The sequence below is a fragment of the Tenrec ecaudatus genome, chromosome 7 (genome assembly GCF_050624435.1).
Source record: "Tenrec ecaudatus isolate mTenEca1 chromosome 7, mTenEca1.hap1, whole genome shotgun sequence".
Lineage (NCBI taxonomy): Eukaryota > Metazoa > Chordata > Mammalia > Afrosoricida > Tenrecidae > Tenrec > Tenrec ecaudatus.
In genome coordinates this window covers 32,222,787-32,239,602 of record NC_134536.1, presented here as the reverse complement: position 1 = coordinate 32,239,602, position 16,816 = coordinate 32,222,787, and the positions used below count along the sequence as shown (strand labels likewise).

General features: G+C 43.7%; 1 protein-coding gene across 1 annotated transcript in view; it reads left to right on the top strand.

Annotated features, from left to right (window-relative positions):
* PEX7 (peroxisomal biogenesis factor 7) overlaps positions 1-16,816 on the top strand; it is an 87,853-nt gene that overhangs the window by 57,163 nt on the left and 13,874 nt on the right. The window contains exon 9 of the mRNA XM_075554483.1: positions 5,470-5,569. Within this exon, the coding sequence (XP_075410598.1) occupies positions 5,470-5,569 (100 nt within the window). The remainder of the gene's footprint in view (positions 1-5,469; positions 5,570-16,816) is intronic.

Here is a 16,816-nt window from a genome sequence, read left to right as displayed (position 1 = left end):
CACTCTTATTTTTACTTGTCTTTGTTTTTGTTTGTTTGTTTGTTTTTAATCGTTTTATTAGGGGCTCGTACAACTCTTATCACAATCCATACAGACACCAATTGTGCAAAGGACATTTGTACATTCATTGCCCTCATCGTTCTCAAAACATTTGCTCTCCATCTAAACCCCTGGCATCAGCTCCTCATTTTATCCCTTCCCTCCCCACTCCCACCTCCATCATGAACCCTTAATAATTTATAAATTATTATTTTGTCATATATTGCCCTGTCCAATGTCTCCCTTCACCTACTTTTCTGTTGTCCACCCCCCAGGGAGGAGGTCACATGTAGATCCTTATAATCGGTTCCCCTTTTCTAAACCACCCTCTCTCTACCCTCCTAGAATCGCCACTCACAGCACTGGTTCTGAAGGGATCGTCTTCCCTGGATTCCCTGTGTTTCCAATTCCTATCTGTACCAATGCACATCCTCTGGTCTAGCCAGATTTGTAAGGTAGAATTCGAATCATGATAGCGGGGGAGGAGGAAGCATTTAGGAACCAGAGGAAAGTTGTATGTTTCTTCATTGCTACATCGCACCCTGACTGGCTCGTCTCCTCTCTGAGACCCTTCTGTAAGGGGATGTCCAGTGACCTACAATTGGGCTTTGGGTCTCCACTCCGCGCTCCTGCCCTCCTTCACTATGATAAGATTTTTTTGTTCTGATGATGCCTGATCCCTTCGACACCTCATGATCACATAGGCTGGTGTGCTTCTTCCATGTGGGCTTTGTTGTTTCTGAGCTAGATGGCCGCTGTTTCTTTTTAAGACCCCAGATGCTATATCTTGATAGCCGGGCACCATCAGCTTTCTTCACCACATTTGCTTATACACCTGCTTTGTCTTCAGCAGTTGTGTCGGGAAGGTGAGCATCATAGAATGCCAATTTAATAGAACAAAGTTTTCTTGCATTGAGGGAGTACTTGAGTGGAGGCCCAATGTTCTTCTGCTACCGTAATACTAAACCTATAAATATATGCACATAGATCTATTTCTCCATCCTCATATATAAATATATTTGCATATGTACATGCCTTTATTTAGACCTGTTTAAATGCCCTTTGCCTCTTAGCTCTGTCCTCTATTTCCTTTTGTCCCACTATCATGCTCAGTCTTCATTTGGGTTTCAGTAATTCCTCTTGGTTATATTACCTTTGATCCCACCCGACCAGGCCTCCTACACCCTGCTCACCACCAATTTGGGTCACTTGTTGTTCCCTTGTCCCTGGGCTTGTTAACACCACTACCTTTCCCCCCACGTCCCCTCTCCCATGTCCCCCCGGAACTGTCGGTCCCGTTGTTTTCTCCTCCAGATTGTTCATCCAGCCTATCTTATTTAGACAGACCTGTGGACATAATAACATGCACAAAAGCAAGACAGAGCAAAACCAGGCAACAATATACAACAAAACAACAACAAACTAATGACAAAAAATCACAAAACACAACAAGAAGTTAGTTAGTTAGTTCAAGGACTGTTTGTTGTCCTCTAGGAGTGTTTTCCAGTCCAGTCTGTTGGGGCACCACGCCCTGGCCCCAAAGTTCACCTTCAGCATTACCTGGGGACCTTGTGGCTCTGTTCCCTTTGCTGTTCTGTTGCACCCCCTTAGTGTTTTGCCTTGCTGTGGCGGGATCAGATCGGATGTAGTTCCCACTCTGTGTCTCTGGTGTTGTCCCCTGTAGGGCTATGGGTCAGTGAGGGGCATCATGTCTCATTGTGGGGCTGGCCATGTGGTCCTCTCTGGGGACTGGCTGCTCGAATCAGGAACATTGTCCTCAAGGTCTGGTGGACCAGGATGTGCTCCTCTCTCCTCCTCCTCCTTCATCAGATATGTCCCTCTCCTGGAGCTGTAGATTCAGTGCCGTCCTTTGAAATAAATTCTTCTGGGGGGAGGGGCAGGTGTCCACGTAGTAGTTGGGATTGGGCCAGCCCCTCAGACCTCTCCTCTGGTTCCCTAATGCACACCGGCATGTTGCATTCCCATCTTGGAGCACTGGGTTGAAGTCTGGTCCCTCTTCCCCTGTGGAGATAGAAACAGTACCCTCCCTTTGGGTAGGTTAGTGCCCTGTGCCCCAGCTACCCATTTCTTTTTTATTATTATTTTGTTTTCTTATGGAGGTCTTGTAGTTTTGTATAGCTTTTAGAGACTCACCTGTTAATCATTGTTTCCTTGCTGAAGCTATTTCACCTAGTCCTTAGGCTCTCTTTTGGCTCTTTGGATGCACATAAGTGTCCCAGTCATCTCTTTGGTCTTCAGCTACATGTGCTTGCTTTGTTGGGTTGGATCATTAGTCTTTGTCCTGCAACAGGGCCGTTAAGTTTGCCCGTGTTCTCATTACTGACCCCCAGAGTGCTGAGAGTTACATGGAGCTCCTCAGTCATCTCGCGTTCAGTTTTGTGTGAGGGGTGAGGTCTAGGTCCCATTGTGTTCTGCGCACAGAGACCCAGCTTTGCCAGCACCATTTGTTGAAGAGGCTGCCTCTTTTCCCTCTAATGGTCTGTGTTTGTTTGTTTTCTTCCCATCTGTTGTCCCAAGTTCACTTGTCTGTAGGTGGATGAACTTACTTCCAGGTTTTTCTGGTGCTCCTGGCCCTTGTTCTCCTTGAGGTTTAAGAAAATGCTGATGGTGCCCGGCTATCAAAAGAGATAGTGTCTGGGGTCTTAAAGGCTTGAAGGTGAACAAGCAGCCATCTAGCTCAAAAGCAAATAAGCCCACATGGAAGAAGCACACCGGCCAATGCGATCACGAGGTGCCCAAGGGACCAGATATAAGGCATCATGCAAAAAAAAGAAAGATATAAGTGTGTGTATGTATGTGTATATATGTGTATATGTATATATGTATGTGTATATATGTATATATATATATCATATTAAATAAAGGGGGAAGTGCAGAGTGGAGACCCAAGGCCCAAGTGTCGGCCAATGGAGATCCCCTCATAGAGGGGTTTAGGAGAGGAGATGGGTTAATTAGGGTGTGAGGTAGTATCGATGAAGAACACAGCTTTCCCCCAGATCCTGGATGCTTCCTCCCCCCAACTACCATGATCCGAATTCTACCTTGCAGGGCTGGATAGGACAGAGGCTGTACACTGGTACATATGAGGGTTGGAGGTACAGGGAATCCAGGGTGGATGATACCTTCAGGACCAAGGGTGTGAGGGACGATGCTGGGAGAGTGGAGGGTGAGTGGGTTGGAAAGGGGGAACTGATTACAAGGATCCACATGTGACCTCTTCCCTGGGAGAGGGACAGCAGAGAAGGGGGGAAGGGAGACTCCGGATAGGGCAAGATATGACAAAATAACGAGGTATAAATTACCAAGGGCATATGAGGGAGGGGGGAATGGGGAGGGAGGGGGGGGGAAAGAGGACCTGATGCAAGGGGCTTAAGTGGAGAGCAAATGCCTTGAGAATGATTGGGGCAGGGAATGTATGGATGTGCTTTATACAATTGATGTATGTATATGTATAGATTGTGGTAAGAGTTGTTTGAGTCCCTAATAAAATGTAAAAGAAGAAAAGAGAAAAAAATGATTAGGACAAAGACTGTACAGATGTGCTTTATACAATTGATGTATGTATATGTATGAACTGTGAAAAGAATTGTATCAGCCCCAATAAATTGTTAAAATAAAAATAAAAAGAAAAGAAAAAAAAAAGAAAATGGAAGCTTCGTTTCTTTCTCTTGAGTTAATCCTCTCAAAGCAAAAGCTGGCTTCCAGCTGCTTTCTGCTCTAGGTCATTTCACTGGGTTCTCACCTGAGCGTTTCTCACTTTCTTACCAGCGCACCGCCGCTTTGCCGACCACTCTGTGGTCACTTGTGTTTGTTCTGTTTTACCTCAGATTTTTGTGTTATTGCAAATGTCTGTACAATGTATTTTTGTTTGAAAGTTCATGCACTGCAGGTTCTAACTTTCCTATCATTAATTTTCCCGTAGCTCACTTTTTTATTTTTTCCTATATTAAATGCATATTTTTAAACCTTTTGAAGGATTTCTTTGGGACATAACATTTGACTGTTTCAAATAGTGCAAATTTAATGATTTCGTCTTAGCAACCAAATTTTATGTAAACATTATGGAGATTGTGAAAATTAGATTTCAGTATAATTCTTTGTCTCTAGAGGGGAAGGTCTGGGAAAAAGATGTGGCTGTCTGTTCTATTAAGGGTACAGCTTTGAAAACCCAACGGGGCTGTTTCTGCTCCATCACACGGGGCCACTGTGGCTTAGAATCGTCTCAAGTACACTGGCAGCAACAAGACCTGCAGGAGCAAATAGGCCGGGATAGTGGGGCACATTATGAGGATTTCTGAGAAAGGCGCCTGCCTGCTCCCTCATGTGTTTGAACAGGCCAATGTCCAGAAATAAAATCACTCTCCCTGAATATTCCGTGGCTTGCAGTAATCTGATAAATGAGCTAATTATTCATTGTATTTCTGGTAGCCACACAACGGATTATCCATAGCAACAATTCTTTTCCAAACTTCATGGGGCCAGCTCTGTATTTATTAGGGAACCAATCCCACCAGGTTAAACAAACGGCGCGTGTTGGTTCTGTGTGTTTACTCTCTTTCAGAGGGATCTGCAGTGTGCTCTGGGGTTAGAGCTCAGCAGAGAGGATGAATTGGGCCACGGCACTGCCATTCCTAATGTTCTGTACTGATGGTGCGTTGAGAGCCACATAAAGCTGACAGTACAAAGAGCTTCAGAAACCGGGGCCGCCTTCTTTCCTCCACAGGGAAACTCCGAGCTCCATGTATTATGACAATTATCCTCACCCTCCGTCTGCCAAGGGTAAACAGACGAGTCAGTGCTGCCCCAGGAAAATGCGCTTCTGTTTCTCTTGACTCCAGAAATTACACGGACGTGGAGTCCTTCAGAAAAGGCTGTGCCTCTGAGAAAGCTTAGAATTTCAGATTTTCTTAGGGAACCGATTCTGTTCAAAGGATTTGCACTGCTGTTGAAATGTAAATTAAACCTAAAAGTATTTTCCTGTCAGTTGTCAAGAAAGGAAATTGTATTCAAAATGACAGACGTTAGAGTAAATGTCCCCGTGTACAGCCGGGATGCCTTTAGAAATTGCTGCAGAGGCGCGGTGGTGCTCACCTCAAGGGGCCTCATTCTTTATGAAAAAACAAATAAGATGTTTACGTAAAATTTGTGAGGCCTCCATCCTACCAGGCATAATGGTGGGAATACAGCTCTGAAGGGCTACATTGAGATTGCCTATTTCTTTGTGTTTGGTTTTATATTTTGATATAATAGAATGTAGCACTTTAAAAAACATGTAATAGTAGTAGGGTGTGCATTTATGAATTAATTGAGCTTTTATCTTTGCTATGCTTAAAAATTTTGATTGTAGGGTTTTTTTAGTGGGGGCGAATTTTAGCAACTTCAATGATTTCTTTTTGTTCATGTTCACAGGTTCTGGAACTTTTCAAAGGCCGACCCTCTCCTTGAAACAGTGGAGCACCATTCCGAGTTCACTTGTGGCTTAGACTTAAGTCTTCACAGCCCCACGCAGGTAATGGACACCGTCTGCTGATGTCCTCTCTTCCAGACAGCTCCCGAACAGCTCTGTGTTGTGACATGCATGGCTTTCGTGCGCAAAAGTGGTTTCTTTCAGAGATCATTAAGTACACTTAATGAACATGACCCCCTTTGTTAAAAACTTGAGCATCTGAAATGCTGGGGGGAAAGGAATGTCCAGAAATCCCGCCTATATCTATTCTCTTGAAAGTTTGACTTTTCTGAGAGAAAAGGATACCCTCTCTAAAAGCGTTAGCATGTGCCAGGCTTTGAAGAGGGCGATTTCCATGGGAGGTGTGGCAATGGAGTGATGGAATGGCAGAGGCTCCTGCTCAGATTTGGTGGGAGTCAGGAGTATGTGCTCCGAGACTCCGTGCTCCCATTAAGACCGTGGACAGGACATTGGTCCCTCACCAAGACCTGGGAGAGGACACTGCTCTCTCAGGGCTGTTGCCCCCATGTCAGCAGGGAGACTTCAGGTGACAAACACAGGGGGGAAGGTCTCATGTCTTCGTTATTAACCCTTATATTTTCCTCCTCTTACTCTCTGGAGGACTCCGAGCCAATATTGGGGGCTGTAGTATTGGCCACTTCTGTTTTGTTAGAGTTCAGTGTTGTTGTTCGGTGCCTTCGGGTCAGTTCCAGCACTGAGCCCCGCTGTACAGCAGAGGAAACACCGTCCGCTCCTTGCCGTCCCCACCGTCACCCTCGTCTTGGAGCCCATGGGTGGAGCCGCAGTGCCACTCGCCTTGATAAGGGCCTTCTTGGTTGCTGCCTTTCTTCTCTGCCAAGAATGAGGTCTCTTTCCAGGGACTAGCCTTGCTCCATCACATGTCCAAAGTACGTTAGACAAAGTCTTCCCCTCTGCGGAGGAGTCTGCGTGTACTTCTCTCGAGAGATTTGTTTGTTATTTTGTCAGGCCATGATATTTTCAATGTTCTTCAACAGCACCGTTGTTCCGTTGCACTATTTCTTCTGAGGTCTTCCTTAGTCAGGGTGCAGTCTTTCACATGCGTATGAGGCAACTGAGAGGACCGGGAGCTGGGGTCAGGCACACCTTAGTTGTCAAAGTCACATCCTTGCTTTTCAGCGTTTTAAAGAGTGTTTGTGCAGCAGATTCACCTGGTGTAGCCTGTCATTTGATCTCTCCACTGCTGCTTCCACGATCATTGATTGTGGAGCCAAGCAAGACATAATATAATCCCTGACGCTTTCAACTATTCTCCATTTATCATGCTGATATCTATTGGTGCAGTTTTAAGGATTTGGGTTTTCTTTACATTGAGTTGAAATTCATACTGAAGGCTGCAAACCTTGAACTTCACCAGCAGTGTTTCAAGCCCTCCTCACTTTCAACAAGCACGGTGTGTCCCCTGCATATTGCAGGCTGTTAATACACCTGCCCCAATCTTGATGTGCGTTCTTTTTCATATAATCCAGTTTTTCTGATTATTTGCTCTGCATAAAGTTTAAGTATGCAGAAAGGATATAACCCTGATGGATACAACCCTTTCCTAATTTTTTTTTACCATGCAGTATTCCCTTGTTCTGTTCCCACACCGCCTCTTGATCCATGTACAGGTTCTCCATGAGCACAATGCAGTGCTCTGGAATTCCCATTCTGCTCAAGGCCGCCCACAGTTGGTTATGACCCACACAGTTGAATGCCTCGACAGTCGATGAAACACAAGCAAACATATCTCTGCTGCCACGAAAAAAAAAAAATCTATCTAACATCCGCCGTGGTATCCCTTGTTCCACAGCCTTTTCTGAATCCAGCCTGCACCTCTGATAGCTCCCAACCATTGTCGGATGATCTTCAGCTGAATTTTACTTGATGTCAATGACATTGGTCTATAGTTTGGGCATTCTGTTGGGTCACCTTTCTTTGGAACGAGGACAGATATGGATCTCTTCCTGTCAGTTGGGCAAGGAACTATCTTCCAAATTTCCTAGCATAGAGAAGCGAGCGTTTCCAGGCTTCATCACTTCGTTGAAAAAGTCAGGGGAAAACTCTACTCTCTTTCAGTTCCATTTCTCCACAAACTTTTTGGAGCCCACTCATATAATCAGTGAAACTTAATATGTGGAAATTCTAGAGAGTGACTAGGAATTATATTTTTATGATAAATTTTAAAGCTAAACAAAAAGCAAATCCCATTTTACAGTTCTGTCTTCTTAAATGAATGAGCTGATTTCTTTTGATACTTATTAAGATTTAAAATATTATCATTGAAACTTGGAAATTCTCATCATTAGAATCACTTTCACAATGACAATAGCATGTAATAAGAGCAGTCATTTAAATCATAGTTATTAAAATGGCATTATTTTTCATGTAAATAGTCAAATGAACAAATTCCTCTTCTGAGAAAGTCATTATAGATGGCTTTTAATAATTGTACTTGCTCTCGATTCCAGTTAAAATGAAAGTCATAATGTGCCTATTAAAGCACAATAGGTCCAAACACAGGCTTCTGTCTTAGTTCCTAGTTCTGTTATCCCAGAGATATTATAAATTTAATTTTTCACCGTCTAACCTCCAGAACACAAACTCACAGAAAGTCTATAGGGCAGAGTAGAACTGCTTCTATGGGTTTCCCAGACAGTAAATCTTCACAGGAGTAGAAAACCTCATCTTTCTCCCAAGGAGCCGCTGGTGGCTTCAAACTGCGGACCCTGCAGTTAGCAGTGCAGCATGAAACCCACTAGGCTGCCAGTGCTCCTGTCTAACCAGTTAGGAAGCTAGACATCTGAGTGTAGGGTGCTGGCTCTAGGCGGAATCTTTCTCTCTGTTGACTCTGGGGATGGGTCCCTGGTCTTCAGCTTCAGTTCTTGGCTCCTTGGAGATGGTCATGTGTGTGGGACCTATCTGCCTCCATTTCTGCTTGCTCACATCCTTGTCTAAACTCTCACATCACACGCAAGATTTGTTTAAGACACACTCTGCACCAATAGTGTCTCATGAATATAACAAAGAAAGTGCATATCACTCCAAATGGAATTATAACCACAGGTTTAGGATTTATAATACATTAGCGGCGGGTGGGTGGGGGGCAGGGAGTGAGCATAGCTCAATCTTTTTTTTTTTTTTTAGCAAAAGTCGGGACTTTGAATTCCAGGGGACCAAACCCAAAGAGAACCCATCTTATCTCCTCACGACCATCCTGCGGTGGCCACTCAGAGCCACCCTGTAGGACAGATTTCAGCTACCCCATGTGGGGTCTCAGGATGTCACTCGTGATGGGAGTAGAAGGCTTCATTGTTCATCTTTCTCCCATGGAGTGGCTGGTGGTTTTGAACCGGTGACTTTGTGTTTTGAAGTCCAGTGGAGATTCATAGCAGCCCTATATGGGATTTCTGAGACTGTCGGTGTTTATGGGAACAGACAACTTTACCTTTCTCTGATGGAATGACTGGTTGCTTTGAGCACAGCTCAGTCTTAAAGCACATCTTATATATATGTTTTCACTCTCTCTTTTTAATTTTAAACTTTTTTATTTTACTAATTTTTAAACATTTTATTGGGGGCTCTTACAGCTCTTATAACAATCCATCCATCCAACCATTGTGTCAAGCACATTTGTACATATGTTGCCATCATAATTTTCAAAACATTTTTTCTACTTGAGCCTTGGTATCAGCTCTTTTCCTTCCCCTCCCACCCTCCTTCCCTCACCCTTGATTATTTATAAAACAATTTTTCATGTCTGACACCAACCACTATCTCCCTTCACCCACTTTTCTATTGTCCATCCCCCTGCGAGGGGGTTATATATAGATCATGTGATAGGTTCTCCCTTTCTCTTCCCACCTTCCCCCTTACCATCCTGGTGTCACTACTCTCAGGGGTTTGTCTGTCCTGGATTCCGTGGGTTGCTTGCTCTTGTCTGTACCAGTGCACATGCTCTGGTCTAGCCAGATATGTAAGATAGAATTGCGATCATGATAGTGGGTGGGGAGGAAGCATTAAAGAACTAAAGGAAAGTTGTGTGTTTTGTCGGTACTATACTGTACCCTGACTGGCTTGTCTCTTCCTTGTGACCTTTCTGTGAGGGGATCTCCAATTGTCTATAGATGGGCTTTAGGCCTCCACTCTGCCCTCCCCCTTGTTCACATTGATACTGATTGCTTGTTTGGGTCTTTGATAGGTATCACCTCATGGTCAGACAGGCTGGTGTGCTTCTTCTATGTAGGCTTTGTTGCTTCTCAGCTAGATGGTTGCTTGTTTATCATCAAGCCTTTGAGACTCCAGATGCTGTGCCTTTTGATAGCTTGGGCACCATCAGCTTTCTTCACCACATTTGCTCATGTACCCATTTTGTCTTCAGCGATCGTGTCGGGAAGGTGAGCATCATAGAATGCCGGGTTATTAGAACAAAATGTTCTTGCATTGAGGGAGTACTTGAGTAGAGGCCCAGTGTCCACCTGCTTCCTTAATGCTTAACATATAAATATATGTACCTAGGTCTGTTTCCCTATCGTATATATAAATATATTCACACCTCTGCTTCCAGTCTTAGATGATTGTATGACATACTTTCTGAGTCTCTGACTGGGCCTGCGGTAGCATCCACACCTCCTCCTCTTCCTTGATGACGACCATTTCTCACCCGGGTGTGAGGAGTACCAACATCCTATCATCCTCCACACACGCCCATCTTACAAAATGGAACTTTGGGGGCAGAGGATTTTTAAATCAGATTACGTACATCTGTAAGTAATAAGAGATTTTATTATACACACACATGCACATATCCTTCTCTCGTCTCCTAGAAGACATCTTTCCATCTGCTTTCAGAAACCTGTTGTCTTACATAGTGATTTTGCAGCTGGAGAACTTTGCTGATATTCCTATAAGTCTTCTGTGTCTTAAAATATTCTGTCTTTAAAGAGATTTGTCTGAGGGTGCTGTTCTTGTACGGGTAATTCTCTTCTTTCTTGTTTCCCCATCTTAAAGGTCTTAAAAATGAGGTTCACAGACTTCCCTCTGTTCAACCTCCTTTCTTTGATGGATTGTAAGATCTTGTCTTTAAAGTTTGGAGCCTGACACGTAAGTGTCTGGGGTCAGTCTGAACAGGTAATTGCTGGGAAACACTCCTTGCTCGCTCATTAACTGGGTTGAAGTTTTCTTTCACCCAGAAGATTTCTTTGATTTCTTTCTCATCTGGTGATTTGTCCAGTATTGGCATTTCTCTTTTCTCTCACTTCCGTATTATTTCTAAGTTTGGCATCCATTTTCTGTTTCTAGGTGAGTTAGTCTGTGTAGACTAGAGAAACAAATCCACAGAAACTCATATGTGTAAGAGAGAGTTTTATATAAAAGGTAAGTGTACATTAAGAAAGCATCCCAACCCAGTCCAGTCCAAGCCCATAAGTCTGACATTAGCCCACATATCTGACACCGATCTACAAAGTCCTCCTCAAACTCGCAAAAAACACGCAGTAGCGCTGAATGCAGGAGGAAAGCCGAATCTGTGAGTGTGTAAACATCTCAGCGCTGGCAGGGGTCTCCACGTGGCTGCTTTAGCACCTAGGGCTGCATCGGGGTGGGTCCATGTCTCCTCGGGAATGCCTTGCAGGGAGTGAGCCATGCAAGCTGAAGCAGGGAACTAGCTAAGGCAGCTGCACACGGGTCTGACCATCAGAGAACAAGTGACCAGAGAACCAGAAAGGCGAGGCTCACCAAGCCATTTATCTCTCCGCCCTTCAATTAATCCCACATGTGTTTATTGGGAAGGTTGGCACAATAAACTTTAACTATCACACTGGGTTTACAAGGCCTTTTTTTTTTTTGCAAGATCTGTAATGTAACCAGTTTGTAGTTGGGGTTTTCAGTATTAATATATCTTTAGAATTCTCAGTTTTGTGCTTTTCTGTGTCAGTTCTACTCTGTTCACTGATATTTATTTTGGTTTGTTTGACAATTATAAGCCGAGTACAACTTTACATAGAAGTAATTTCTGTTTTCAGCCTCCATTAAGTAGAAACTCTCAGTTCATTTGAAGTTATCGCCTCTCCATGTTTGTCTGGGTTAGCTAGTGCCACCATCCCAGGAACACCATCGAGGGGGCGTTAAACAAGTGGAAACCGTTGTCTCTCACAGTTTAGGAGGCTAGAAGTTCAAGTTGCGCGCACTAGCTCTAAGGGAAGGCTGTCTTTCCCGGCCAGCTCTGGAGGAAGGTCAGTCCTTACCTCCTTTCGGCATCTGTGGGAAATCTGCATGTGCCCTGGCACCAGGAGTTCTCAGCACAGGGAAGTACGCTGCTCACAGCTCTTCTTTCCTGCCAGTCAGGGGCCCCTCTCGTCTCTATCTAGGGGCCCCGGTGATGTAGTAGTTACGAGTTGGGCTGCAATCCAAATGGCCGGCAGTTGGAAACCCACAGGGATCACTGTGGGCCAGCCCTGACTCACGGACAGTGAGTTTGGATTGGTTTTGAATTTCCATTTACCCTCTTGTTTATCTCAAAAGAGACTGACTCAGGGTATAACCTAATCCTATAGATTGTATCCTGCCTCATTAATACAATTGCCTCTAACCCTGTTATTTACGTCATAGAGATGAGGATTTATAAAACAGGATAATTAGATCACAAAATAGAAAACAATTATGTAATACTGAGAATTACAACCTACCCATATACATATTTTGAAGGATGCAATTAAATCCATAGTTGTCTTTAATAAAGTTTATTTAACTTTTTTCCCTGTTGAAAATTTGGGAAATCACACTTAAGTAGAAGGAAGGAAAAAAAGCAACTTATGATCTGAAAACACACGAAAAATAAATCTTTTATATATTGTATTCTTATTCTGTTGTTTATTCCCATTGCTTTTTGAAATAAATTTTGGCTTGAAGTGTATAGTGTGCCGAATGCAAACTGCATACATTTAAAGTGAGCCGCTCCATGAATTGTCACAACAGGGTTGTGTCTGTACAGCCGATGCCCGAGTGAAGGTTAAAACACTCCAGAAGCCCTCTCATGCTTCCTCCCAAAGGTGACTTCTCCCTACTTCCCAAAGGTCACTACTTTTTCAGTTTTTCTCTATATTTGTGTGTATTTTTCATTGTTTGAGTTACTCTACATATATGAAGTTATGTTCTAGCGGCCCCACAATGCTTGGTAAACACAATCTTTGAGTAAATGCACTAGTCTATTCATGTAAGAACATATAAGTACTATAAAGATTTTTCCTTAACGGAGGACAGAGGACATTTTTGTATAGTTTTGTTTTGGCAGAAATTGCTTTATTTTAGTTCCAATTTAGGCAAGTACTCTCGCTCTGTTTTTAACCAACCCCTGGCTTTCTCAATGTTTTGGTGAAAAATAATAGGTATTTACAAATTCAGCTCACGTTTTAATCCATACCCTTATTCCTTCAACTTCAGATAACAAGGTCCAGGATGACAGTAGATAAGCTATTTTTAAATTCTCAGTATGGAAGCGTAGATTTGGGGAGAGGGTGGGCCTTACAGGTCATGGGCGTTTCAGGGTCTGTTTTTCTCTGTCTGAGACCTCGAGTTGAAAGGAACATGTACCAGATGCAGCGGTGTCCTCAGGGAGTAGTCTCTGCTGCTTCCTCTGAGCGGCCTCTCATAACTGTGTGATTGCTTAGTTTGAAATTACATAGCAAGCACTTGTGATTTTCCTCCAGTCGTAAAATACTCCCCAGACCAGGTTCTGAGAATCACTCTGCTCCCAAGATGCACGAGCTCTGCTGTGTCTACCTCCCCCGAGGGGCAGCCCTGCCTTGGTCAGCGGTCGCCTCCCAGAATCTTGACACCCAACATCTTCTGCCCCTGCCTCTCGGGTCCCGTTGCCGAATCACCCACCAACTTACGCACCTTCTTCTCTCTAGGCCACTGTGCCTTGCTTCTCAGAACCAAGCAAGCACCCTGATGTGGCACACAACAGCTTTTTAAAAAGCAGTATTTGTGTTCTTGGACCTTTACTTCAAAGTCCGTTTAGTTTTTTCTAGCCTTATCTCTACAATCTCTTTGCCCAACCTCGTACATTATCATGAGCACTTTGGGCATCATGGGGTCCTCAGAAGTGACCATCTTCTAGCTCTGTCACTCAAAATAATTGATGTGGAATGTTTTGTGGAAAAGTGGAATTAAAAGATAAGGGAACTTCCCTACAACCTTCGAAAGCCTTTTACTGCTATTTGTTTTTCCTTCCTGCCAATAGAGTGCTGCTTTTCTCGCCGGTTCCTTTCTCCACTTGTCTGCAGTTAGCTCCTGGCTGTATTTTCGTAGGTCTTCGGGGCTAACCGTCATTTGGATGTACTGCCCAGATCTTGCTTCCAGTAGACTTTTATTTCTCTTCTATTAGATGTACCTGCTCTTTTTAATGTCACAAAATTGGTCATCTTTTTAACCCTCTGTAATTCATTTAACTTTCATCTGTCACTTGAAATTATGCCCCAAAACATCACCAGTAATTGTGAAAACCTCAGGTTTCATTCTTCAATAACTGCAGAATTTTGTTATTTCAAAAACAAACAAACAAACAACTCAGCACTTCCCCTCCTAATGCCTCAGGGTTGCTATGCTCCGCCTTTCTTCCGAACCTCTTTGTAGATTTCTTTGTCTCCTTTGCCAGTTCTTTGCCTTATCATCCTTCCCAAAGCAGATGCATCTCCTACAGTCAACTCCTCCCCTTACTCCTTTACAGCTGTCCTCGGTGCTTTTGTGTAATTTCATTCTAGTGACTCTTGCCCCATGCATGCATGCCTGGACTGTGTGATCTGAGCAGACATCTTCTTCCTTCAGACCCAGTCAATTGTTTCATGGAAGGGCTAGACTAGAATCTAGAGTCTCCTAGTTTTCTTAGCTCTGCGTCCCCTAAGTTCAACTGGGGCTCAGGTTTATCAGTTCTTCATCATTATCTTTACAAACTGGACTGTGCCTTTCTAGCTTCACTGAACTCAGACTCATGCCATGAGTCCATTCTGGCTCATGGTGGCGCTGTAAGGCAGGGTAGAACTGCCCCTGTGGGTTTCCACAACGATAACTCTTTATGGATATGAAACTCTTTCCCCCAAGGAGTGGCTGGTGATTTTGAACTGTTAACCTCTCAGTTAGCAGCCCAACACACAACTCACTGTACCACCTAGCTCCACCTAAGATCCACATTTGTTAATCTGTGGTTTTCTGCCATGGATTGCTACAGTCATCTTCTAACCAATCTCTGAACTCCTTCCACTAGTCCATTTTTATCTCCCACACACTGGTTCCAAGGAGTGACTTCCAGAAAACAAATCTGATTTTGTTAGTCCTTGACCTGGAATGGAGATCATCCTGGACGCTGCAGTAGTTCATACTCTCAGCTGCTAACCAGCAGGTTGGTGGTTCAGGCCCACCCAGAGGTACCGTGGAAGAAAGGCTTGGAGACCTACTTTCAAAACAGTCACTGGCAGCCCCGCGGAGCACTGTTCTCTCAGACACGCGACCCTGGGGGAGGCTTAATGGTACAGAATTGGTTTGGACCTGAAATATGTCCGTGATCCAGCAGAGTAGGATGGGGATGAGACTTACCACCATCACCACTGCTAACCAACATGGTTTAGAAAAGCCAATTGGTAATGTACGAGAAAACAAGATAGGATATACATGTTTTAGAAAGGTAGACATTCTATTATTTATACTTCATGTGATTGTCAGCTAGTATAACCCAAGAACATCAAAACTATTAAGAGTTTAATAAAATCAATAAAAACAGAGATACAAAAATGAATACTTTAGATATTAGCATTCAACAGTTAGAAAATAAAATGGGAAAAATTACATTCTCATGGTAACAACTGTGTGTGTGTGTGCGCACTACATGTTGTGCAGGCAAAGGCCTTTCGAAGAACGACCAGGATAAGGGAAGTCCTAACACGCCCCTGCAACAGTGTGAGCTGCTGTTGCTCTTGACTCTGGTCAGGCCTTTCTCAGTCACTGCAGAGACCACTGTCTTTGCTCTCAGGGGCCCTGCTCACGGGGGATCCCAGCAGCCACTTCTCTGATGCTCTGTGGCAACTCTGACCTTTCGCCCTCTGCCACACAGGTGACACCCCAGCTCTAGTTTTTAAATCACTAGAGTTAAAGGTTCATTTTTATCATGTCACCTTTGCTTAGACACCGCCAAGCCGTGTCGCCAACCCATTCCATGTCAAGATAGAGTCTAAATCTGTAATCTTGCTTTTAGGAGTCAGTATAATCTGTACTCCTTAGTGATCGTATTTCTTACCCTTGTGTGTCATCCGGGCATTTCTCTGATAGCTTGCTCTCTCAGGAGGCCTCCCACTGCTCCCCTTGCTCTCCTGACTTCTGACTGTAGTCATCCTGTTCCTTTGTTCCTCTCAGAGCCCAGGCAGGTTCCTCTTCTCCCCTTTGCCTCTCCCTCCCTTGGTTCCATAAATAATTAAATACCAGTTCTGTGCCAAGGATGAAAGCAAACTACCTGATGCACATATGCTAAATACATACTGAATGAATGAAAAGAATTGTTTTCAATGCATTATTCAACTTCCTCCTTACTTTTTCATAAGCTCCATTATGATTCACACAGTAAGCCACAGTCTTAGGTAAGCTGGGCAGAGTAAAGTAAAATAGGCTTCTTTCTTTCCGTCATAATTTAAAACACTGCAGCATCATGACTGGGCTGCTTTTGCAAAATTTATCGTTGACTGCTAGTAATTTTTTTCAATCCTCTCTACATCTTCTGCATATGCCATTTGTTCATTTTCACTAAAAAGGCCATATGTCACATAGATAATTACAGTCGATTAAACAGATTTCCCAAAGGCAAAAGCCAGTGTCAACAGAATTGAGCCGAGGAGCATGATGATAATAGGAAATGGGAAACTCGTCAGTAAGTCAGTCCCCTGATGTCTCAGGAAGGACTCTGTGTTGTTAGGTCTGTCATCAGAATCATTTGAGATATGTTACCTTCTCAGTAATATGAAGAGAGCTGATAAAGATTATAAATTAATTTTCTAGATTGCACATGCATTCAAAGTCTGGTGTTTTCTGAAATCTGCAGTTCTAGAACCATGCTTTTAGTCCAAATCTTGAGGATCCCTGGCTGCATAGTGGGTGATGTATTGGGCTGCTAATTGCAAGGTTAGCAGTTCGAAACCAGCAGCAGCTCTGCAGGAAGAAGATGAGACTTTGTATACCTGTAAAGTGTCTCGTAAATACACAGGCGGTTCTATCGTGCCCCGCAGGGTGGCTGTGAGTAAGAGCTGACTG